Source organism: Cetorhinus maximus, chromosome 30, assembly GCF_964194155.1.
Source record: "Cetorhinus maximus chromosome 30, sCetMax3.hap1.1, whole genome shotgun sequence".
NCBI classification, from domain to species: domain Eukaryota; kingdom Metazoa; phylum Chordata; class Chondrichthyes; order Lamniformes; family Cetorhinidae; genus Cetorhinus; species Cetorhinus maximus.
Genome location: NC_135908.1, coordinates 16,522,253 through 16,546,412, shown reverse-complemented (window position 1 = coordinate 16,546,412; position 24,160 = coordinate 16,522,253). Strand labels below are relative to the sequence as shown.

The 24,160-nt window shown below is 40.0% G+C and overlaps 1 protein-coding gene across 9 annotated transcripts in view; it reads left to right on the top strand.

Moving 5' to 3' along the window:
* herc1 (HECT and RLD domain containing E3 ubiquitin protein ligase family member 1) overlaps positions 1-24,160 on the top strand; it is a 228,449-nt gene that overhangs the window by 44,262 nt on the left and 160,027 nt on the right. For all 9 annotated transcript variants that reach the window (XM_078532511.1, XM_078532510.1, XM_078532507.1 and 6 more), the window contains exons 8-12: positions 13,171-13,314; positions 14,288-14,415; positions 16,556-16,700; positions 23,724-23,895; positions 23,990-24,124. In XM_078532511.1, coding sequence (XP_078388637.1) covers positions 13,171-13,314; positions 14,288-14,415; positions 16,556-16,700; positions 23,724-23,895; positions 23,990-24,124 — 724 coding nt within the window. The remainder of the gene's footprint in view (positions 1-13,170; positions 13,315-14,287; positions 14,416-16,555; positions 16,701-23,723; positions 23,896-23,989; positions 24,125-24,160) is intronic.

The window sequence follows — 24,160 nt, the reverse complement described above, 5'->3', positions numbered from 1 at the left end:
AGAAGAATGAGAGGTGACCTTATTGAAACACACAAGATCCTGAGGGGAATTGACAAGGGAGTATGTTGAAAGGATGTATTCCCTTGTGGGAGAGACCAGAACTAGGGGACACAGCTTTAAAAATAAGGGATCCCCCATTTAAGACAGATGAGGAGAAATATTTTGAGTCCTGAGCCTGTGGAACTCTCTTCCTCAGAGAGGGGTAGAGGCAGGGGCATTGGATATTTTAAAGGCAGAGGTAGATAGGTTCTTGACTAACAAGGGAGTCGAAGGCAAAAACAAAAAGCGCTGGAAAAACTCAGCAGGTCTGACAGCATCTGTGGAGAGAAAGACAGAGTTAACGTTTTGAGCCCGTATGACTCTTCTTCAGAAGAAGGACTCGAGGACTCTGTCTCTCTCTCTCCACAGATGCTGTCAGACCTGATGAGTTTTTCTAGCACTTTTTGTTTTTTATTTCAGATTTCCAGCATCCGCAGCACTTTGCCTTTATTATAAGGGAGTTGAAGGGTTTTTTTAAAAAAGATTTGTTTATGGGATGTGGGCATTGCTGGCCAGGCCAGCATTATTACCCACCCCTAGTTCAGAGGGCATTTAAGAGGCAACCACATTGTTGTGGGTCTGGAGTCACATGTCAAACATGGCAGATTTCCTTCCCTACAGGACATTAGTGAACCAGATGCATTTTTACAACAATCAACAATGCTTTCATGGTATTGGGAGGCGTAGGCCACAATCAAATCAACCATGATCTTATTAAATGGCAGAGTGGGCTTGAGGAGCCGAATGGCCTTGTCCTAATTCATATGTCTTCATGGTTAAACCTTGAAACATAAATGGGTTAGCATCCCTAGATAAAGGATTGAGGAATTTGATATATGCAGATGTCTTTGTGCGATAGCAACACTGACTAATTATTGAAGTTGCTTTCTTGGTAAATATTTTAATTTGGCCTGATGTGGCCTTGTTTCATTTTTGTTAACTGAACTGGAAGTAGTGACATTTTTTTAAAAATGTAATTCCAAATTCAAGCACTTTAATCTGAATCATGTGCTTAATCCTTAATTATCCAGATATCTTTAAATGCTCACTTTCTAAAAGTTTTCCCTTAGTTAATGTTAGGCTAACTACTGTGCAGTCACCGGGTTTGTCCTTTCCTCCATGCTTGAATGGAGGTTTTACGTTAGCTACCCTCCCTGCTACACTAGCATAATTTACATAATTGCGGAAGACTGTATTTGCGGTCAGGGCCTTTTTTCTTCTGCCTGCCTTCAGTTACTGCAAGTGCTGGGTGATATCTATCTGACTTCTGTTTTTTCCAGAAGCAACCTTTTTCTGCAGTTAAATCTAATTGTTCTATGTTCTTCTCTAGTACTCCTATATTCTCATTTTCACCATCATTAGTAAGAATGGAGACTTATTGCAAAGGCACAATTCCCTGGAGTTCCTTTGGTTGTAAAACTACTCAGTAACCATAATGAGCAGGTTAAGGATATGTTTTTCACAGGGTTGATTTTGTTTTGTTTGCGGAATGTATTTTAAGGAGAGGGAGGAAATCTGGATGTAGATTGTCATTTGCAAGGTCTCTTTCTTTTTGCCTCTCTAATGTCATGCCATGCTTGCAACTCGTGTGATAATATTGAACAAACTGAGAATTGTTACTAATGATTTATTGAATCAGTGAATTATTGTCCTAACCTATGGCATTTCATTGAGAAGAATCCTATTATATTGTTTGTTTTTCATTTAAGTTGCACACCTTTGGTCTGTTTATCCTTTTGGGCTTATAATTACTGCTTTATTTATTTTATTTGCTAATTCTTTTAGTCTTGCGTAGATAAATAATCACGATCCCAGTAAGGAAAGTAACTGGACTTTTACACTTTCACAGTAATTGTATGGATTATCTAACCTGCCTAATTTGCTTCATACGCACCCTGTATTTCAATCTATTTCCTTTCTGCGGCAATTATCGAATTACCCAGTTGTCTTGGAAATCTTCAGCACAGCTGGACACACATTCCCTCCAGAATCCTATCTATTTATCTAGTTCCAGTTTTCTAGTTAAGTAGCTGTTACAAAGGAATTTTTTCCTTTTACGTTAGTCCATGTCATCACCTACAGTAGAATTTGGCCCATGGATTCTATGCTTGTTTCACAGGTTTAACTGAAATAATGGATTCTGGTGCTTGTATGAAATGTTTGACTATAAAATTTCACTTATTGAGACTATCTACTGGAACAGAGGTTGCTGTTGATGTCTTACTAACTCTAGACCACAGATTGTGTTGACTGAAACTGAAATTCATCAGATGATAAATTTCCTTCCTCAAAAGTTTTGAACTTTGTCACGTAGTCATATGATACTACAGGATTCTTGTGCAGTATTTAAGGGAGGAATTTTAAGAAAATAAAGCAGTACTGTTCGTGATCTGCCTCGTTTGAGGCAATTGGGTGTTGTACATATTTGAAGGATGACTCAAGGCTTCATGAATACAGTTTTCACAGTGTATTAATGCAAGTTCTTGAATGTTGTCTATCTGTCATGTTCTATCTTTACCTTAAGCAAAAACTTTATTTTTATCTGAACAATTTTGTTCTTCTCTAGTTTCCTATGCTCTTCTCTCCAACCTCCCATATATGACCTGCTCCAAAATGATGCTTGAAGTAATGTCTTTTCTTTAAAACCCTGCCTATGTAGTTGATGAATTTTACAACTGTGTTCCATTCACCAATCATGGATATTTCTATGACTTATTTTGCATGTACAGACAGAATATTCCAAATCTGCTCAAGACAACAACCTCTTGCTCCTGAATTAAGGCCAGCTTTTTGGAGCCTGGAATAGAATGCAAGGCCAGAGCTTCCATCCAAATGGATTGTAGTTCACTCAACTGTGGTGCAGATAAATGTCCTCACCCTTTCCTATCTCTGATGCCCTAAGACTTGCAAACCTCCAGGACTTCTGTGTTCCTCCAACTCTGGCTTCTTGTGCATTCCCCCACCTTTCCTATCTTTCACCTCATGATTGGTGTTCTTGTCTTCAACTGTCAAGGCTTAAGCTTTTTATTTCCTTCCCTTAACCTCTCCAGCTCTCTACTTCTGTCTCCTTTTAAGATGTTAATTAAAACCTATCTCTTTGTCCAAGCTTTCAGACAACCAGCCTAAAGCTCCTCCTTTGGTTCATCATCAGTGTTAGTCTGATAGATACACTATAAATGCAAGTTATTGTTGTAATGTAGCCTTGCATGCTCTGTTGATGACTCCTCACTTGCATGAGCAGATTGCAGAATTAGTGCAACAAACTGGAGTTAATGCGTTTCGAACAAGGTTGCAGTCTTCAGACCATGAATCAAGTTCTTTGGGACTCAAAAGGGAAATGCTTTTTGAACAAGTTTAGGAGATTAGATTTTGATTTAGGTGATTCATTTTGGCAGGAAGAATATGGTGAAACAGTATAAAGTAAATGGAGAAACTCTAAAGGGGGACCTCGGTGTATTTGTACATAAGCTATTGAAGATGGTAGGGCATGTTAAGAGACCAGTTAATAAAGCATATAGTATCTTAGGCTTTATTAATAGAGGCAATGAGTACAAGAGTAAGGTCATGTTGAGCTAGTATAAGGCACTAGTTAGGCCTCAACTGGAATACTGTGTCCAGTTCTGGGCACCCTACTTGGGGAAGGATGTGCAGGCACTGGAGAGAGTTCAGAGGAGATTTACAAGAATGATTCCAGGGATATAGAACAATAGCTATGGGGATAGATTGGATAGGTTGGGACTGTTTTTCTTGGAGAAAAGAAAGCTGAGAGAAGACTTGGTACAGGTATTCAAGATCCTGAGAGGTATGGATGGACAGGGTAAATAGTGAGAAATTGTTCCCACTCAAGAGCACGTCAAGAACTAGAGGATACAAATTCAGAATAATTGGCAAAAGGAGTAATTGTGATGTGAGGACATTTTTTTTTGCTCCGAGCGTGGTTTGAGTTTGGAATGAACTTCTGAGAGAGTGGTGGAGGCACTTGCAGATGCAAGTGAGAAGTCATCAGCAGAGCATGCGAGGCTACATCACAACGATAACTTGCATTTATACAGTGTCTTCAAGGCACTTCACAGAAGCATAATCAGACTAACATTTACAGTGAACTAAAGAAGGTGGTGACTGAAAGCTTGATCGAAGAAATAGGAACATCTTAAAAGGAGAGAGTAGTAGAGAGCTGGAAAGATTAAAGGAAGAAAGTCCAGAGCTTAGGACTTTGACAACTGAAAGCAAGGCCTTTAGGAAACGAAAGACTGAGGATTCACAATAGGTTACATTTGGAGGACTGCAATATGGATAATACAGAGAGACTGTATATTCGAGGATTCAAAGACTGAACCCATTTGGCTGGAGTTAAGGAACAGAAACTGAGCTGTTAGATTGCTGGGTGTTCAATATAGACCCCAAATAGCAAGGAGATAGAGAAGCAAATATAAAGGCAAATTTCAGAGAAATGTAAGTGTAATCAAGCAGTAATAGTGGAAGACTTCAATTACCCTAATATGGAATCATAGAAACTTGCAGCACAGATGGAGGCCATTTGGTCCGTCATGCCTGTGCTGCCTCTTTGAAAGAGCAGTCATGCTTAGTCCCATGTCCCTGCTTTTTGCCTCTAACCCTGTAAGTTCCTCACCCTCAAGTATCTGTCCAACTTCCTTTCAAAATTATTGATGGAATCGTCTTCCACCACCCTACCAGGTAGAGTGATCCAGATCCTAAGCAACTGTGAATGAAAACATTTCTCTTTATCTCTCTTCTAGATCTTTTGCCAATAATTTTGAATCTGTGACCTCCAGGGATTGATCCACTCACCAGAAGAAATCATTTTTCCCTATCTTCTTCATTAAAACCTCTCATCATCTTAAACATCTCATTGGTCTCAGGAAATCGAGGGATGTGGAAAGTGGGTGGGAAAGTGGAGCTGAAGCCCAAGATCAGCCATGATCTTATTGAATGGTGGAGCAGGCTCGATGGGCTCTATGGTCTTCTCCTGCTCCTATCTCATGTCCTTCTTTGGCCAAGAAGAAGCCTAACTTTTCCAACCTCTTCTCATATCTGATACCCCTCATCTGTTGTAATTTACTGGTAAACCACCTCTGTACCTTTTCTAATCCCTTTAGACCTTTCCTGAAGTGTGGTGCCCAGAATTGTCCGCAACACTCCAGCTAAGGCCTAACCAAAGTTCTAGATGATCTCTGCTTTTATATGCTTATTTATAATTCCAAGAAATATGCATTTTTTTAAACCACCTTACAAATTCCCATGCTACATTTTTAAGAATTTGTGTATATGTACTGCAAAGTCTCTGTTGATCTACACTTGTCAAAATTGTGCCAGTTATTGTATGCTACATTTCTATATTAGTCCTTCCAAAGCGCATCACTTCATACTTCTCCACACTGAAAGATAGGGCATCCAAAGCCAGAGTTCACTGCATGATGAAGGAAATAGTGGTTAAAATAAAATAGATGACAGTGGCTTATGACAAATGACAGGTACAGAATAGAGTAGAAAACTAGGCAAAAAACAGAGGGTGCAGGGAAATTGACAAAGAACACATTAAAGGAAGAATGAGAAGAGATTAGATAACCTAAAAGGGAACACCGAAATCTTTATAAACCTAGAAAAAGTAAAACGATGTGGTGTGGCTGACGAGGGATAAAAAGGAAAATCTGCTTGTGGTGATATGGGGTATAACTGAGGTACTGAAAGTACATTTGTATCTCCACAAAAGAAGAGGACAAAGTTAATACTGCAATGGCGGGGGGTGTGTAGTAGAAATACGAGATAGAATAAAAGTAGAAAGATGTGCTAAGTAAGTTGGTATCACTCAAAGTTAACAAGTCACCCATTCATAGGAACCAGAGTAGGCTGTTAAGCCTCTCAAACCTGTTTCACCATTCATTTAGATTGTGGTTGACCTGTGACCCAATTCTGCATCCCTGCCTTTTGTCCCATATCCCTTAGTACTTTTTTGCCCAATTTACCCTATCTGTTCTTGTTTAATATCTGGAAAACTTCAATCGGATCACCCTTAACCTTCTAAATCTCAGGGAATAAAAACCTAGTTTTTGTGATCCCTCCATGTAATTTAACCCTTGGAGTCCAAGCATCATTCTGGTAAACCTATGCTGCACTTCCTCCAGGAGCAATATATCCTTAAGGTTTGGCGCCCAGCACTGCTCACAGTACTCCAGGCGGTCTAAACACAACTTTATATAGCCTTAGCATGACTTGTACCCGCTTGTACTCTAAACATAAAGGCCAGCATCATTAGCCTTTTTGCTTATTTCCTGTACCTGTTCATGATGTTTTAATGATCTATATACCAAAACTCTCCAGTCTCTGTGGACCTCCACTGTTTCTAGCTTTTCATCATTTAGAAAGTACCATGTTCTGTTTTTTTAGGTCCAAAATGGATGACTTCACATTTACCTATTTTGAAAATCATTTTCCACAGTCTTCCCCATTCTCTTGCATTTACATTGCTTTCAATACTATTGTATCATTGGCAAATTTGGATATGTGGAAATTGCATCATCCAAGCTATTAATTAATATAGTGAATAGTTGAGGCCTCAGCATAGGTCCGAACACTACTAGCCACATATGCCAATTAGAGTACTTGTCCATTCTCCTTACTCTGTCTCCTGCTGCTCAGCCATTTTCCTATGCAAATCAATAATGTATCTTCAATTCCATGAGCTTCAACTTTAGCTAGCAGTCTTTTATGAGGGACTTTTATCAAATGCCCCCTGGAGGTCTCTATAAATAACATTCATAGACATTCCTCTGTCCTTCACTTTTTAGTCAATTCAAAAAAAGTTAGATCCAGATGCAATGCATCTTTGGTTGCTGAGGGAAATTAGGCTGGAGAAAAGACATCAAATATGGCCAAAATGCTAAATTTGCAGCATATTGGCCAATCCACTTGCTACCGTGCAGAAAAAAGGAAGGAAAATTTCTTACATTTTGTTCAAAGTACTCCTCCATTTTATAGAAGCTGATAACAGTGTGAACAAAACATGTTTCTTACCAGAATATAGACCTTTTGAGTAAACATTCCTCTCTAATGAGTTAGCCTGGAGCTGAGGGATACAGAATTTGGATATCAGTGGAGACTGGAAACAATCCGAATATGTTCTCCACTACTTAACTGGAACAAACTGGTAGTGAAACTTAGCAACAGGACTCTTGGTACAGCAACAAGTTATTGATTCAATTTCAGTGTAAACAGCCGCTTGTACTGACTTTTTTTTCACTAACCAGTAGTTGTCTGGCTTGGAGTGATATTGGTTTCTACGATCTGTTAGTTTGCAGTAATCGCTTCCCAATTTCTCTGCTATTTGGTGTATGTTTGTATGGATAGGAGAATGGGATACCTTTGTCTGTCCCCACCTTGTAATTTAAAATCTGTACTTGTATGGAAGTAACATCGGTACTAATACTGGGCATCTTTGGTATTTGACTGCACCTTTGCCCTAGTGATAAGACCGTCATTGTTTACTGTTTTTTGTGAAGTAGTTTCTCAGTGTTGTTGAACATTAACAAAAAGAGCAGACTGACAGCTCATTTCCCCTTCCCCAGCCATTGATGAAACTATGAATGCTATTGGCGTTTTTTTTTTCTCAGTCAATCTAGAAATCATTTGCATCTTTTAAGATTTGCCTTTTGGGCAATGTTCTGCTTAAACTGACTGAAGCAAATTTTGAGCATTCATTTCTGCTCTAGTTGTTAAACACTGTCTTTTCCTTGACAAAGTTGGCAAGGAACTTTTATAGCTTAAACCATAGTCTTTTTTGAATAACTATTGTTACAGACACACGATTTATAAATTTGTTATGCTTTGGGACTCTGTTTAATTTTAGGTAAAATGGAGTTATGAAGGGTAGTCATGTGACCTCGGAATCTTTCTTTACTACAAGCCTTCAGTGACCTTGGTGCCAGATGGACAGTGAGGCCCAGATTGATTTACTGGCAAAAGGTGCAAGATGTTCACACCTGTGGACAGTCACAAGGGCATCTGTCATGACTCTGGGTAGACTGTTAATCTGCATGTCTCTGAGAGGTGTTAGGAATGTCAGGTTTTGTAATCTGTTATACTTTACACTGTCTAATTACAGGATAAAATGGATTTGGGGATCTAAAGAATAGCTAATTAGCATTACTACCTTGATATAAGACCCATGTAATTCATGTTGCCATGAAGATGGGCTTTGAGAGAGGAAGAATCTATAGCAAGCTGTTGCATCAAGTTCCAGAGTTCTTCTTAAGATATCCCTGAACCCCTCGGGTAGGGCAGTCTGCAGGAATCTGAGACAGCCAGCCTCTATTGTTCACCACCAAGAATGTAGGTGGGAGCTCACGGCCTGATTAAACTGCCATGAAGTCGGTCTCTTCAAACAAGGCTGGAAGATTCACCTAGATTTCGCTAGAGAGAGAGGAATCACCAAGGAAATCCACAGCAGGAAAGTCAGTTCGGGGATTAGAAGTTACCTGGCTGGAAAAGGGAAAATGAAGCAAGCCATAGGAAGCTGAGAATAGCTTTGGACTTGTTCTTGGAGAATGAAATGTCCGCTTGAGGGACAGAGTAAAGCATAGCTAGAGGGGGATTTTCTCTCATTTTAAAGGTTCAATGGGGAAACTTCTCTATTGTTTAGACTATAAATTGCCTGCAAAAATAGTGTTGATCAATGTTGCTTTTAGCATGTTTATTACAGTAAAAGTCTTAACTTGAAATGATCACAGGACAAGATTTCAGTAGGTCACTGGCATTCAGTTTTCTTTTAAAGTTACCGATATCTATGGGGATCATAGCACAAAGGACAATATGGATTAAAAGCAGAAAATACAGGAAATACTCAGGTCTGGCAATATTTATGGAGAGACAAACAGAGTTCACCTTTCATCAGAACTGAGGCAAGATGAAAATGTGATAGGTTTTGAGCAAGCGAAAAGAGAGAGGGGGATCAAGAACGTAAGGAAAGGTCTGTGATAGGGTGGAAGCCAGGAGAGATTAAATGACAATAGGTTTCACCGGTTCAAAAGCCAAAGGGAGTGGTAATGGATAAAGGGAAGAAACAAGGTGGAGAATTGAAATGGCAAGAAACAAGAAGCTCAGGGTCATTCTTGTGAACTGAACAGAGGTGTTTGTAGAGGAGACCACATTGTCTGTAGCGAATAGTGGTGTTGTGTTATAGATCACTTGAAGTCAGAGTTGCTATGGCAACATGCACTTTTACATGGTTGATATAGTGTGGAGTTTTGGGCAGTGATGGTTGAGGGTCTAACTTTCTTTCCATCACATGCTGACCAGGAATCCCTTCTGCTCTTACTACCTGCCATTGGCATGTCAGGAGGAGGATTTGCGGGTTGATGATCAATCTGTTTGGCTGCGTTAATAACGCACCTTTTTTGGCCATCAAGTCCTGGGGTGGGATTCGTGGCTGGAGCTTCTAGCTCAGGGGCAGGGATGCTACCCACTGCATCACAAGACCTCCCTGAGCAATGGGCACAGTGTACTAAGTTGAAAGAAGTACAAGTAAATCACTGTTTCACTTGGGAAGGAATGTTTGGGGCCTTGGATAGTGAGAGGGGAGGAGGTAAAAGGGCAGGTTTGTATCTTCTGCACTTGTTTGGAAAGAGGCTGTAGGAAAGGTAGTGATGTTGATGGTGACTGAGGAGGGGACCAGGGTGTTGTGGAGGGAATGTTGAATGCTGGGAGGGGAGAGAAAGATGTGCTTGGTTGTGGAATCATGCTGGGGAGGTGGATAAAAAGGCAGAGGATGATCTGTTAAATCTGGAGGCTGGTGGGGTAGAAGGTAAGGACAAGGGGGATCATATTATGATTCTGAGAAGGAGGGAGTCAGGGTGAGAACAGAAGTGCATGCAATAGATTGGACACAGTGGAATGCCCTGTCAGCCACCCTGAGAGGATGCAGTGGTGAATCCTGTGTTGAGGAAAAAGGGAGATATATTGGAAGTGCTAATATTGAAGGCTGCAGATGCAACGGAGAAATGGGAGAATTGAATTGGAGTCCTTACAGGAAGTGGGGTATGAGGGAATTTAGTCAAGGGAGCTGTGGGACAATGTGGCATCAATTCCACTATAGTTGCTGTCCCTCAGTGGGTGGGAGGGGAGGAAGGGACATTTATTTCCAGTGATACCATCATAATCTTCAGAAGTCCTACTCAACAGATATTGATCCAGTTTATTTACAAGGATGTCAGTTGATTGAATCCATGACCTTCCTTGGGAATCTATATTATAAATGCCTTATCCATTCTAAAATCACAGCATTGGTATAATTTTCCTGTTGTGATTAATGATCTCTCCAAACTCCTTTCCATTTGCAACTTCTGTCTGTGGAGACCCTTTCATCTTGTATTTAAGATTACTGCTGTCCCAATCCATAGTAAAATCAGTCTGTAACACTCGATCTATCAACGTAATTGATCCAAGGTTCTCTGTGGATAATCAATGTTTTCCTATTGGTTGCGCTGGGTACACCGCTGGGTGCCATCAGCAAATTTTAACAATGATATATGTGATAATTGTCTGTGGCACATACATATGAAACTCAAATATCACTAACAGCATGGCCTGGAACACTTAATCCATGAATACCGTTTTCCCAGGAGGAGTCATTTTCAGTTTCACTATCTTCGGTTGCTAGGCTAAATTAAGTATTAGCCTAGGCAATGTCATTTTATTCCTTAAGCTTTAACCCTTCCCTACTAGTCTCACATCAGAGATTTTGTTGAATGCCTTTCAAAAAGTCAAGCAACTGCATCTTCTGGTTGTGTCATAGTCATTGTTATGGCACAGAAGGCAGTAATTTGGCCCATCGGGTCTATGCCAGCTCTCTGCAGCATTATCCAGTGTTACTCTTGCACATTGTCTTGGTTAAGTCATAAAAGAATTTGCATAGGTTGGGATCACATGATAACTTTCTTATCTCTATGTTGACCTCTCCCTTTGATACCTGTACGCTCTTGAAATATTTATTTATAGCACCTGGCAAAATGTGTATGGCTTTCCCTAATAAATATCAGGCTAGCAGACCTTTAATTACTAGTTTCATGCCTTTACAGTTCCTGTTTTCAAAATAGAGTATTTGCCATCCTCCATTCCTCTGGCATTTATGAAGCTGGAAAGTATCCCTGGCAAGAAATTCTATTTTCTCCCTTTAATTCTTTGAGGATTCTAAGATCTATTGCATTCGATCCAGGAGTTTTGAAGATATGTAATCCTTCCAGTTTCTTCTTTTTTCATATTTTACTAACTTGTATATGTATTGTGGATGATTTAGCCCCATTTGCAAAGAATGTAATTAGTTTGCAGTCCTCTTTTGTGAAAACTGATGTGAAGAATCTATTCAATATATCTGTTAAATTTGTATTCAATTTATCCTTTAATAGAACTGACTGACCTTCTGCCAACCACCTAACTCCTTTTTGCAATCTATAATTTTTTGTTTCTCATAAAACTTCCTTTATCTCCCCTCGGTTAATTTTTAAATGAATCCCAGTCATCCATTTTCTTTGTTTTCTTGTATCTTCCTTCTGTTATTTGATTCAAGGTAAATTCCTTTATTCAATTAATCTGATTCAGGTCTTGCTATGTTTCTATTTTAAACTTAAATACACCTTTTCAATGGATTTTATGGACCCTCCTTTTTTTGATATTCTATTAAACATGCTTTCCCAATTACTTTTTTAAAAATTAATTCACGGGAAGTGGGCTTCACTGGCTGGACCAGCATTTATTGTTGTTGCCCTGTTTGAAGCCTCGTAGCTCCAAAATCTCCTATAGTAAAAATAATCAATGTGGTTTGGAAAATTTGATGAAGTAATTTAAAAAAAAAAGCTTGAGTCAGAAGCAGAGCTAGTCAGAGCAAAACCTGTTTATTGCAGATGAAGTATTGTAACTTGGGAGTTCTAGAGTTAGTATGGTTGTCCTGTGGGAGTGAGCAGCACTGAGAAGACGTAGATTCAGCATTTAGTACGCAGGCAAGAGACACCCATGAGGGACAGTGTGTTGAGATGCAGACGAAAGCCGCCACCTTGGTAAATAGTATAGCCGCCCAGTTCCTTACCCATGCCCCTTCTGATGAGGTTAGTTAACTTTTGTCAATACTCTATCTCTGTACATTAAAAATTTAAAGTCCTAACATTATTTAGTCTCTGTTGCCATGCATTGTATCCAACTGTTTTTGACACTTTTTCCTTGATGCGCCTTATGGAATTGCCATTTGTCTCTCTACAACTTGTAGCAGCACTTTTGTGCTCTCGTCAAACCTTTGTCTGTCTTGTGTTGCTGCTATATATAACCCTTTTAAACAGCCGAAATCTCCTGTGACATGAGTACTCTCTACTTCTGTGCTTGAAGTCTATTCCCTCTATGCAGATGAAACTTGTTTGTGGGAGGATAAAAGAGACCCTGTCAGAGGAGTCAGTATTCATTGCTTGTAGCCAGGCCATAAAATGTTATCACATTTTTCTACTTCATTTTAGCTCTGAAGAATGGTCATACAGACTCGAAACTTTTAACCCTGTTTCTCTCTCCACAAATGCTGTCATAGCTGCTGAGTTTTTCTGCACTTTCTGTTTTTATTTCGGATTTCCAGCATTTGCAGTATTTTGCTTTTAGACAAGTTTGTTGCTTGTGTTAGCTTACTTCCGGTCTTGTGTTTGTCTGTTTTTTGCTTTGTAGAAGTGTTTGGGGAGGTAGGATGGACGTCTTGTATTGTTTGAGCCCTAGAGAAATTTGTATTTCTCCAGCGCTGGTTGGAGCACAAGTGTTCGTTCAAACTGGGATATGTATGGGTCATATCTGCCACATGCATGTTGTGGGGATTGTCTAAATTCAGTCACAATAGTAAAGAAGGTGTAGCTGTTTCTAACCAGCTGTGAGTTGCGTTAGTAATTTTACTAGTTTACTGAGAACTGTCCCAAATGATTTTAAATCTTGTAGATGTGAACAATGGCTCATTTGGAATATGCACTAGTTTTGACTTTAGATTTATACTAGAATTTGAAAATGGTGTAATTTGCTCACATTTTATTTAGAAAAAACGTGATGGGATGAATAACATGAAGCCATATTAATTGTCCCATTTTATGTATTCAATAGGTCATGGTGATAGCAATAGCCGCAACATCCCAACTTTGGTAAAGGATATAAGCAATGTAGGAGAGGTTTCTTGTGGAAGTTCACATACCATTGCATTATCTAAAGATGGAAGAACAGCATGGTCTTTTGGAGGAGGTGACAATGGTAAGTAATGACTTGCTACAGTAAACTTGCGCAACACCCTTGGTACACAATTCAGGAAGTACATATCTACTGTAACAATTGCAATCGCCTTACTTTATAAAGTGGTTATTTGCATTTCAAATGAAAAGTAGAATAGTAACTAATAACCCAATGATGTTGGTTGAAGCTTAAATCAATTCTGTAGTTACATTTCAATACTCTGTTATAAATAAAAAGATAGCCAAAATGTGTTGGAAGAATTATGTTGCCACAAGGTGCAATCTTTAAAAATGTTTTTTTTTTAGTTGTTGAAATGTGCTGTGGTGTCAGGTTGGAAGGATGTGAGATGTAGAGTCTGAGGACTTCTCTCAAAGAAAGGAAAAACCTTCCCAGACCACTCTTGCTGGTTAGCTGCCTTGGTTGTAATATGGTAGTGCTGAGATTAAGATATTTTTCTACACACTTTAGAAAATATTTACAACACAGAAACAGGCCATTCAGCCATGCTCCATGCAAACCACCTCATCTAATCTCACCAACATATTTTTCTATTTTTTTTTCTTCCTGATGTGCTTATCTGGCTTCCGCTAGAATATGCTATTTGACTCACTACCACATATAAGCTATGTGGTAGTGAGTTCCACATTCTAGCCACTCATAATACTTCTGGTTCCCAAGTCCAGATCCTTTATGTAAATGGTGAACAACTGCGTTCCCAGCACCAGCCCCAATGGGACACCACTTTGCAGTATTTATCAACCTTGAATTCCTACTGTCTGTTTCCTGTGTTGTAGCCAGCTTGCTGTCCATTCTGCTACTTAACCACTGAATCTATCGATTCTGACCTTAGTGTGAGGTTGTGAATCGATGATTGTTTATTTTATTTTCTGTCTCCTAATGGATTCTCATGTAACGAGCTATGTTGCACAATATGTAAGTTAACTTGCAAATTGTTTGGATAATGGCAGCTAATATATCCCATTCATTCTACTAGGCAAACTTGGTCATGGTGACACAAACAGAGTTTATAAACCCAAAGTTATTGAAGCCTTGCAAGGAATGTTTATTCGGAAAGTTTGTGCTGGGAGCCAGTCTTCACTTGCTTTGACATCAACAGGACAGGTCAGTTAAGCTGAATAACTTCTATATGGCAATTGTATTCTCTTGCTGAAAGAGTAAGTAAATGATGAATGCTTGAGGTGTAACTAAAGTGACCTTTTATCTTGAATTTTAAAAAAAAATTATTATTGAAATGTGAACATTAAGGCAGTATTCATTGCCCATCCTTAGTTCCCCTAGCTTTATGATCACCTATAAAATAACATGGCATAATAGGGATGAATAAAGAACTATTGTGGAAATAGTGATGTTAACAAGTAACTCCAGCTGTACAAGATGGACCCTCTTGCTGGTATTGAGTTTTGTTAGAATTGTCAAATAAAATGACATAACATTTAAAAAAAAATAGAAATATTATGGTTAGTGTCTTTAGTAGTTGTGTTTTTCCTTAAAATGAGTGGTTTAAAAGTAAACACTCTGCAATTTTGTTATGTTTTCTTTACAGTTTTTATGTCCTCTAACTAACTATTCTTGAGTGCGTGTGAGCTGAATTTAATGTCTCATTTTCGGAAGGCCTGCTGCATGAAGTGCCAAACGGGCAGCAGCAAGCCTTTCCCGGGATCAAGGAGCTTGGGGGTGGACGTCCCATCTGCTGAGAGCTGCCAGCCAATTGGAGGCTGGTAGCTTTTGTTGTTCGGCAGCGCCACTAAGGAGATGGTGGTTGCTGCCAGTAATGCACCCATCGGAGGGCCACAGGCAGGAGGGGGCTTGTAAGGGATGGGATTCTGCAGCAAGGGCAGGGTGGTTGCTCTCAGCAGGCCCCTCTTCCCGATGCCATGCCCCTCGATCTGGCACTGAGTTTCTTTGAATGACGGACTTCTCCTGGAAGCCTGGAAGCAACCCTGACAGGCTTTGCTTTGTGGGCTTCCTTGGCGGTGGGATGAGGCCCTTAAGTAAGCATTAATTTCCCATTTAAGGGCCTTAATTGGCGATGGGGCAGGAAGGCTGTCTATAAGCCTTCCCGCCACAGACATTATCGGGGTAGAGGCGGGAAAGTAACAGAGTCCCCACTTGCCACTCTCCCATGCCATTAAATCCATGGCCTTGCCGCTCTCCATCTCTGTAAACTCCTTCAGGACCACAACCTTCCGAGATATCTGTGCTCATCTAATTCTGGCCTCTAGAGCATTCCCAAATTCAACTGCTGCATCATTGCTGGCTATGTCTTCAGCTGTCTAGAAGCTCTGGAATTCCCTCCCCACACCTTTCCGCCTCGCTTTCCTTCTTTAAGACATTCTTTAAAAGCCACCTTTTGTCCAAGCTTTTGGCCACCTGAACTAATATTTCTTTGTGGCTCGGTGTCATGCTTTAAAAAAAAAAAAAAATTATTCTTTGGGGTGGGGGAGCCGCTGGCAAGGCCAGTGTTTGTTGCCCATCCCTAATTGGCCCTGAACTGAGCAGGTTACTAGGCCATTTTGGAGGGCGGTTAGTCAACCACATTGGCGTGGACTTGATTCACATGTAGCCAGACCAGGTAAGGATGGCAGATTTCTTTCCCTAAAGAACATTAGTGAACCAGATGGGTTTTTACGACAATCAATGATAGTTTTGTGGTCACCATTACTGAGACTAGCTTTCAATTCCAGATTTAATTAATTGAATTTAAATTCCACCAGTCATTATAGTCTGAGTTGAACCCATGTCCCAAGATCATTGGCCAGCATTAGCCTGGGTTTCTGGATTATTAGTCCAGTGACATTACCAATACGCTGTTGTCTCCCCTTGATATTTTGTTTTATAATGGGCCTGTGAAATGCCTTGCAACATTTCCATAAGACCATAAGACGTAGGAGCAGAAATTAGGCCATTCAGCCCATCGAGTCTGCTCCGCCATTCAATCATGGCTGATAAGTTTCTCAACCTCATTCTCCCGCCTTCTCCCCGTAACCTTTGATCCCCTTACCAATCAAGAACCTATCTATCTCGGTTTCATTAAGTTAAAGGCATATCAATATAAGTTCCTGCAGTACTGATTTTTGGTCCTCATTAACTATAGAATTACCGTAGAGTCAGGAACTTTGTGTACCCTATAGGTCTTAGACAAATCTTTTAAAAATACAGGTAACATAAGGGTTTCGAATCTCAAATTTAGTTTCTCAATGAATTTTACCATGTTATAATGTTTGCTGCATTTCGATTATAGGTGTATGCTTGGGGCTGTGGTGCCTGTCTTGGTTGTGGCTCTTCAGAAGCTACAGCTTTGAGACCCAAACTTATCGAAGAACTAGCTACTACAAGAATAGTTGACCTTTCAATAGGTGACAGCCACTGTTTGGCTCTTTCACATGGTAAGAAGCAAATTTGAATTTCTAAGCCAATATAATAATTGTAGAAATGACTATTTCTATTTGTGTTTAAGGCAGCTTCCAAGACCCATGTAACAAGAGTGAGCTTGATGCATGCATTGTATAAAAGCAGCCTGAGGCTTTACAGTTGGAGCCACATGATAACCAACCAACCTTGCAGCCAACTATTAGAATCTTGTTTGACTATTTGGAATATTTTTCATTTGAAAGCTTGCTAATTATTTTGTTAGTCTAAGTTCTGAATTTGCATGGCTTTATTAGTGAGTATTTCATGTTTACTTTACTCCTAGCTTTAATATCTGCCAACTTCAAATAAGCCTTTTCTGCAAACAGCCATGTATCAATTCTGCCAACACAACCTGTGAAGATCAAAGAGAAAAACTGAAGGTCTTAAATTATCTTGGATCTCCTGTGCAATTGTTCATTGCTCCACTGCAAATATCACCACAGTTCTCCTTGGTGTGTCTCAGTCAATTTATTGAAAGAGTAGATCCCAATTGACACAGGGTGAAAAATATTCCACATTTTTCTAGTGGTGAAGGCAACAGGCCTTGCATTCCATATCTGTAATACTGTTTACTTACCACTTTATAAAACTTGTGAATATAATAACTGTGTTCTTCCTTCCCCAAAATGTTATTTTGTAGTTATGCTGCGATTTACAGTAGAAGCTGATGTTTGAAACTTCCAGAAATCCATCCAAAAACACCCGGGGGACAATTGGGGTGGTGGCAGGAGGGGTCAATTTATATGCCAAGTACAAAATGTGACCCACTGGTGTGGATGCTCACCATTTTGAAATGGAGGGATTTGAAAAAAAAGTGGTAATTTGTATTAAATTAATGAGGCACAGTTTTTTGAATTAATTAACTGTACAAAGATAACTAACCACAATCCAAGTTAAATTAATTGTCTTTGGCATCCGACGCAAAAAGTTCATGAAATTCATTGAGTCACTTCGGCTATGCCATCATCATAAGGATCGCATCCTGGATCAGATATGGTATTTTTGTTTTCACAATCGTCTACAACAAATCATTCTCCTCTCCATTCATTGAATTGGATATCCCACATTTGTGCACTAATAGCATCCCACGATTTGCTAATGAAACCACACGAAACATTAAGCAGCAGCATGCATTTTCCACTCTTTGTGAAGCTTTTTTCCCCCATTAACCATCCACCTATTTTGTTTGACACAAACATGATCCTTGTAAGGATTGTTGAGGCACGCTTCCAAAGTTTGAACTACGGATGTTAGATCCCCTGGTAGAACTGCACTGTGGCTGTTATTGTTTCACATGCACCTCCTTGATCTAATCAGTTATAGGGGACCTGAACATGTCCCACTCTAATAACCTACATTCTTTACACAGACCACCTGGACACCTATTCAACACATTATTGATCCATAACTTCACTCCATCTACCATTGTCACGGACATGCACTAAAACTCATCAGGGAGCTCGATGCTTGGCATGATTTACATTTAAAAATTACTATCGGCTGTAATCTTGTTCTGTCGGCCATGCAGGCTAGTACCATCTTGTCTTGTCTTCTCTTGCCCTGTCATTTCCACTATTTTCGAACCTTTCTGCTCCACAGTTTGGCTGCTGGGCATATTGAAATTCATGGGCGGAGGTTGCTATAGAGATAGTGGATGTGTTGGTGATCATTTTCCAAAATTCCATAGATTCTGGAATGGTTCCTGAAGATTGGAAGGTAGCAAATGTCACCCCACTACATCAGTAGTAGGGAAAATGCTAGAATCTATTATAAAGGACGTGATAAGCGGATACTTGGATAATCATGATCTCATTGGGCATAGTCAGCATGGATGTGTGAATGGGAAATCCTGTTTAACGGACTTGTTGGTGTTTTTTGAGGATGTTACTGACAAAATTGATAAAGGAAAGTCAATGGACGTAGTATACTTGGATTTTCAGAAGGCTTTTGATAAAGTCCCCCACAGGAGGTTGATTAACAAAATAAAAGCATATGGGTTAGGAGGCAGTATACTGGCATGGATTAAGGATTGGCTAACAGGCAGAAAACAGAGTAGGAATAAATGGGTCATTCTCTTGTTGGCAGGCTGTGACTAGTGAGGTCCCGCAAGGATCAGTACTTGGGCACCAGCTGTTCACAATATATATCAATGATTTGGATATGGGGACTAAATGTAATATTTCCAAGTTCGCAGATGATACAAAGCTAGGCGGGAATGTGTGTCGTGAGGAAGATGTAAAGCGGCTACAGGGGGATTTGGACAGACTTAGTGAGTGGGCAAGAACATGGCAGATGGAATATATTGTGGAAAAATGTGAGGTTATCCACATTGGTAGAAGGAACAGATGTGCAGAGTATTTCCTAAATGGTAAGTGATTAGAAAGTGTAGATGTACAAAGGGACCTGGGTGTCCTTGTCCATAAGTCACTGAAAGCTAACATGCAGGTGGGCAATTAGGAAAGCAAATGGAATGTTAGCCTTTATCGCAAGAGGATTTGAGTACAAAAGTAGTGAAGTCTTGCTTCAATTGTACAGAAGCTTGGTTAGAATGCACCTGGAGTTGTGTGCGCAGTTATGGCCCCCTTACCTCAAAGGATTATATTGCCATAGAGGGAGTGCGACAAAGGTTCACTAGACTTGTTCCGGGGATGGCGGGAGTGTCTTATGAAGAGAGCTTGGGGAAACTGGGCCTGTATTCTCTAGAGCTTCGAAGAATGAGGGGTGATCTCATTAAAACCTACAAAATACTTAAAAAGGAATAGACAGGCTAGATGCAGGTAAGATTTTTCCCCTGGTTGAGGAGTCTAAGAAGCCACTTAGGACCGAGATGAGGAGAAATTTCTTTACTCAGAGGATTGTGAACCTTTGGAATTCTCTACCCCAGAGGACCGTGGCAGCACGGTCATTGAGTATGTCTAAAGTAGAGATTGATAGATTTCTGATTAACAATAACGTGTTGGGCTATGGGGATAGTGTGTGTAAAAGGCATTGAAGTGTTCGATCAGCCATGATCGCATTGAATGGCAAAGCAGGTTCAACAGGCTGAATGGCCTTTCCCTGTTCCTATGTTTCATCCATGTTGTCAATGTGACTTAATGTACTCATTTTTGCCACTGTCTGATAAATCACAGAAAGCAGGTATAATTCTGGCATTCAGGTCTTTTGGTAGCCCCTGAGCAATCTTGGTCTTCTGCCGCAACACTAAACTGTTTTATTCCATAAAGTAGCTAAACTGACTAGCTGTTGGTCTGAAATCTTTTCTGGACTCTAACTTTGATTTAGCCAACTTAACAGCATATATATATTCTTTGCATTTCTGGTGACAACGTAAACCATTCTGACAATTTTCAAGGACCTATGCTGATACATGCTTTTTAAGATTATGCCACTGGCTGGTTCTTAATCTGTTGGTGAATTTGGTCTTGTGCATTTTCTTCAGAGTGGATTCCTCCTTTTCACATTCTTGCTCCAGTTTTTCACTAACGTTGAATTCCCTCTCTGAAGCAGTTATTGTGTTACGACTTTTAGCTTGAAAGCAGCTTCGTACTTTATTCGTTTTGCCGGAGAACGTTTTCTGTTTGTCAATTTACCATGCCATGCACAGTAGGTGTATCTTAAACTCCCGCCCACCTTCTTTGCAACATAGCCTGTATCACCCGCTTGATCCCATGTGCTGACTTTTACTATAAGGCAAATAAAACATCTTTCTGGAGTGAAAAATTCTATATTCATTATATCACCATTGCACTTTGTGAAGGAGCAGGGCATCACTGACAGCGGCTTCCAGATTTCTGCATTTAATGATGCATATATAAATACCAGAAGCTTGCCAGTTTTACCCAGCAAATTATAGACCATGATATAACTAGGAATTAATCGCTGAATTTTCCTGAACTTGATGATAGATTTTAGTTAAGCCACGAGATAGCATGCTTGATACCAAGTAGCCATTTTAACAGGTGGAAATTTACCACTTGACTTCTAACTAGCCTGGTAGTTAAAGCCTCCAAAGTAGCAATTTAAAAAAACTTCTTCTGAAGTGTCATTTACTTGCTGGAGAATTGAAAGCTTTAGTAAAGAGGAAACATGAGTGGTAACATGAAGCTTCCTGTATCGAGCCTGAGATTGTTTTGTAAAAGCAGCATGTGGGCTATATAAAATTCAATTTCTGACAGTTGGAAGATCAAATGAATTTATTCACTCTTTTTTATTTTGAATACTTGCTTGCAAATTATGATGAAAGGTTACAGAATCACAGAATCTTTACAGTGCAGAAGGAGGTCATTTGGCCCATCGAGTCTGCACTGGCTCTCTGAAAGAGCATTCTACCTAGTCCCATTCCCCTGCCTTATCCCCGTAACCTTGCACATCCTCTCTTTTTCAGGTAGCAATCCTATTCCCTTTTGAATACCTTGACCGAACCTGCCTTCACCTCTCGGGAAGCTCGTTCCAGATGCCAACCACCCTCTGGGTGAAAGAAATTTTCCTCTCATCACTTTTGCTCCTTTTGCCAATTATTTTGAATCTGCGTCCTCTAGTTCTTGATCCACTCTTGAGTGGGAACAGTTTCTCTGTATTTATTATGTTGATTGTTGAAGCTTCCTGTGTGCATCCTGTTATGAGGCATCTCTAATCTGGTGCTCTAAGAAGCCGATTGTAGTGAAGGTCAAAGTAATTTACCCATTGTGTATCATTGCTGTAACTTTGATCATTAGCATCAGCATTTCTGTTTCTTTCTTTGTGGTATTCTTGGAATGTTGAAAACAAGTTTGTATATTTAAAGCATTGAATACTACCATTGGTAATCACCTACTGGTCACAAGCTGCTACAAAATCAATGAAAGAGCTCATGAGGTGACTACAACATTCTGATTGCTAGATGACAATGATGTTCATTGGCACTAGCTCCCTTTCCGTTTCTGAACAGAGAGGGCCTTGCCTTCTAGAACTTTAAAGGAAGAGGTTAGCTTTGTGTGATTCTAGTTTACTGGGTATATATGTGACTAGAACTGATTGGTCAGTCATAGTTGACACAGTTTCCCCATAGTTGTGATAATTCACTAGAAAATTGATGGCCTTGTGCTTTAGATTGCAGCGAAGTGTGTGCCCTTAGCTTTGCTCTGTTCGATGTAGGTTGTATAGCCTGTGGTTGCTGCTGAAGTACTTGTGAATTTATCAAGTAGATTTGAATCTTAATTGCTCTTTCTGACTCCATTTACACCCTGTCTAATCAAAAGAACTGGTGGTACCCACATGGATTGACCCCTTGGTGTGTTGTGGAAAAGAGAGAAATTCTGACATTGTTTTAGTTTGGACAGGTTAAAGTCTCAAATCTTTGACTTGTGTCAGCCGTGGTCACTGGTAGCACCCTTGCTTCAGTCAGAATGTCATAGATTCAAGTTTCATTCCAGAACTTGAACACAAATTCTAAGCTGACATTTCTGTCCTTTTCAGCACTTGCTGAACGATCCTGAGTGCACTGGTAGTTGCACTAACAACCAATTTAAGATAATCAGCCAAGTTCGTAATGTGGCTCATTTACGCTCGCTAGAAGCGACATACATTCATATGCAGGGACCCGCTCTCTATAAACAAAAGGAATATGTTCAAGCCTTAACCCTTTTTTGAATTACCCGATAGCTTGGGGATCCTAAAGTTCCCCGTTGCTTTTTCAATTGCAACGCCTCGGCCAATCAGTCAACTTGCCAACCAATCAGCACCCGCACCCTTTTCTCCTGTAGTATAAATTGTTGTGACTGTTTGAAATTTTGCATTCTTGCATTTGTCCTGATGGGTGCAAGACCAAAAACTTCAACAACATATCTCTTTTTTTTCCAGCAATATTCAAGTTCTGTATTACCAAACGACTCAGAGTCACACCTTTTACAAGTTGCACTGCAACAACCTGCCACGGCTCCTTCGACAGCACTTCCCAAACCCTCAAACTTTATCTATCACCTAGAAGATCAAGGGCAGGAGGCATGTTCCCCTCCAAGCCACACACCACCCTGACTTGGAAACATATCACCATTCCTTCACAGTTGATGGGCCAAAATCCTAGAACTGTCTCCCTACAAACACCATGGGTGTACTTACACCACACAGACTGCAGTGGTTCAAGAAGGTGGCTCAGCAGCACCTTCTTGAGGATAGTTGGGGTGGGGCTATGAATGCTGGCCTTGCCTGAGGTGCCCATACCCTATGAACACATTTTTTTAAAAAAAAGAAAAATTTTGGAGGAACTGGGAGTTGTCCTGGTGCCCTGGCCAAGCTTTTCCCCTAAACCAATGTTCCCAAAAACAGTCATATCTCATTACTTGTGCAAATTGGAAATTGAGCATCTACGTTTCCATACCCAAGTGTCAGTCATGGCTCAGTTGATAGCACTCTCGCCTCTTGAGTCACACGGTTCCGAGTTCAAGTTCCATTCCAGGGCTTGAGCACAAAAATCAAAGCTGACATGTGGTACTGAAGGAGTGTGGCATTGTCGGAGGTGCCATCTGAGACCAAACCAAGGCCACATCTGCCTGTTTAGGTGAATGTAAAAGATCCATAGCACAATTTTAAAGAACAGGGAAATCACCTCTGGTACCCTGACCAATATTTATCCATCAATCAACATCTCAAAAAAATTATCTGGTCATTATCACATTACAGTTTGTGGGAGTTTGATGTGTGGATATTGGCTGCTACATTACAACAAGGACTACACTTTAAAAGCATTTCATTGACTGAATAAAGCGCTTTTGGGATGTCGGATGGCGTGAAAAATGCTATATAAATGCAAATATTTCTTTCTTTTAACCTATCATTTGCTGCTCTGACTTGTGTCCTGAGATTAGAGCGATATATATATGCAACTTTGTTTGTTCTTGCTTTGCATCATTATGTTGACATTTCTTCTGATTTGCTTAATGTTGCCATTTAAAGATAAAAAATATGTTGATTTAGATGTAACCTATTTATCATAAAACTATGCTTTCTTATTTTAATTCTAGATAATGAGGTATATGCTTGGGGCAATAATTCTATGGGACAGTGTGGTCAGGGAAACTCAACTGGTCCAATCACCAAACCCAAAAAAGTGATTGCTTTGGATGGAGTAGCATGTCAGCAGATTTCTGCTGGAACTTCCCACAGCCTAGCTTGGACAGCATTGCCCAGAGACAGGTTAGAAAATAAAACAAAAATTGTTTCCACAGTATTTTAGACAAATTGCTGTTTTGACAGATTTTTCAGCTGTCCATCTGTTTTGTTATGACAGACAAGTTGTGGCTTGGCACAGACCTTACTGTGTGGATTTAGAAGAAAGCACTTTTTCTCACCTAAGATCATTTCTTGAATGGTACTGTGATGGAATCAACAGTGAAGTTCCACCTCTCCCTTTCCCGTCATCCAGGTAGGATTGGCTGTTGTAAGGTCTGGTGAGTTGCAA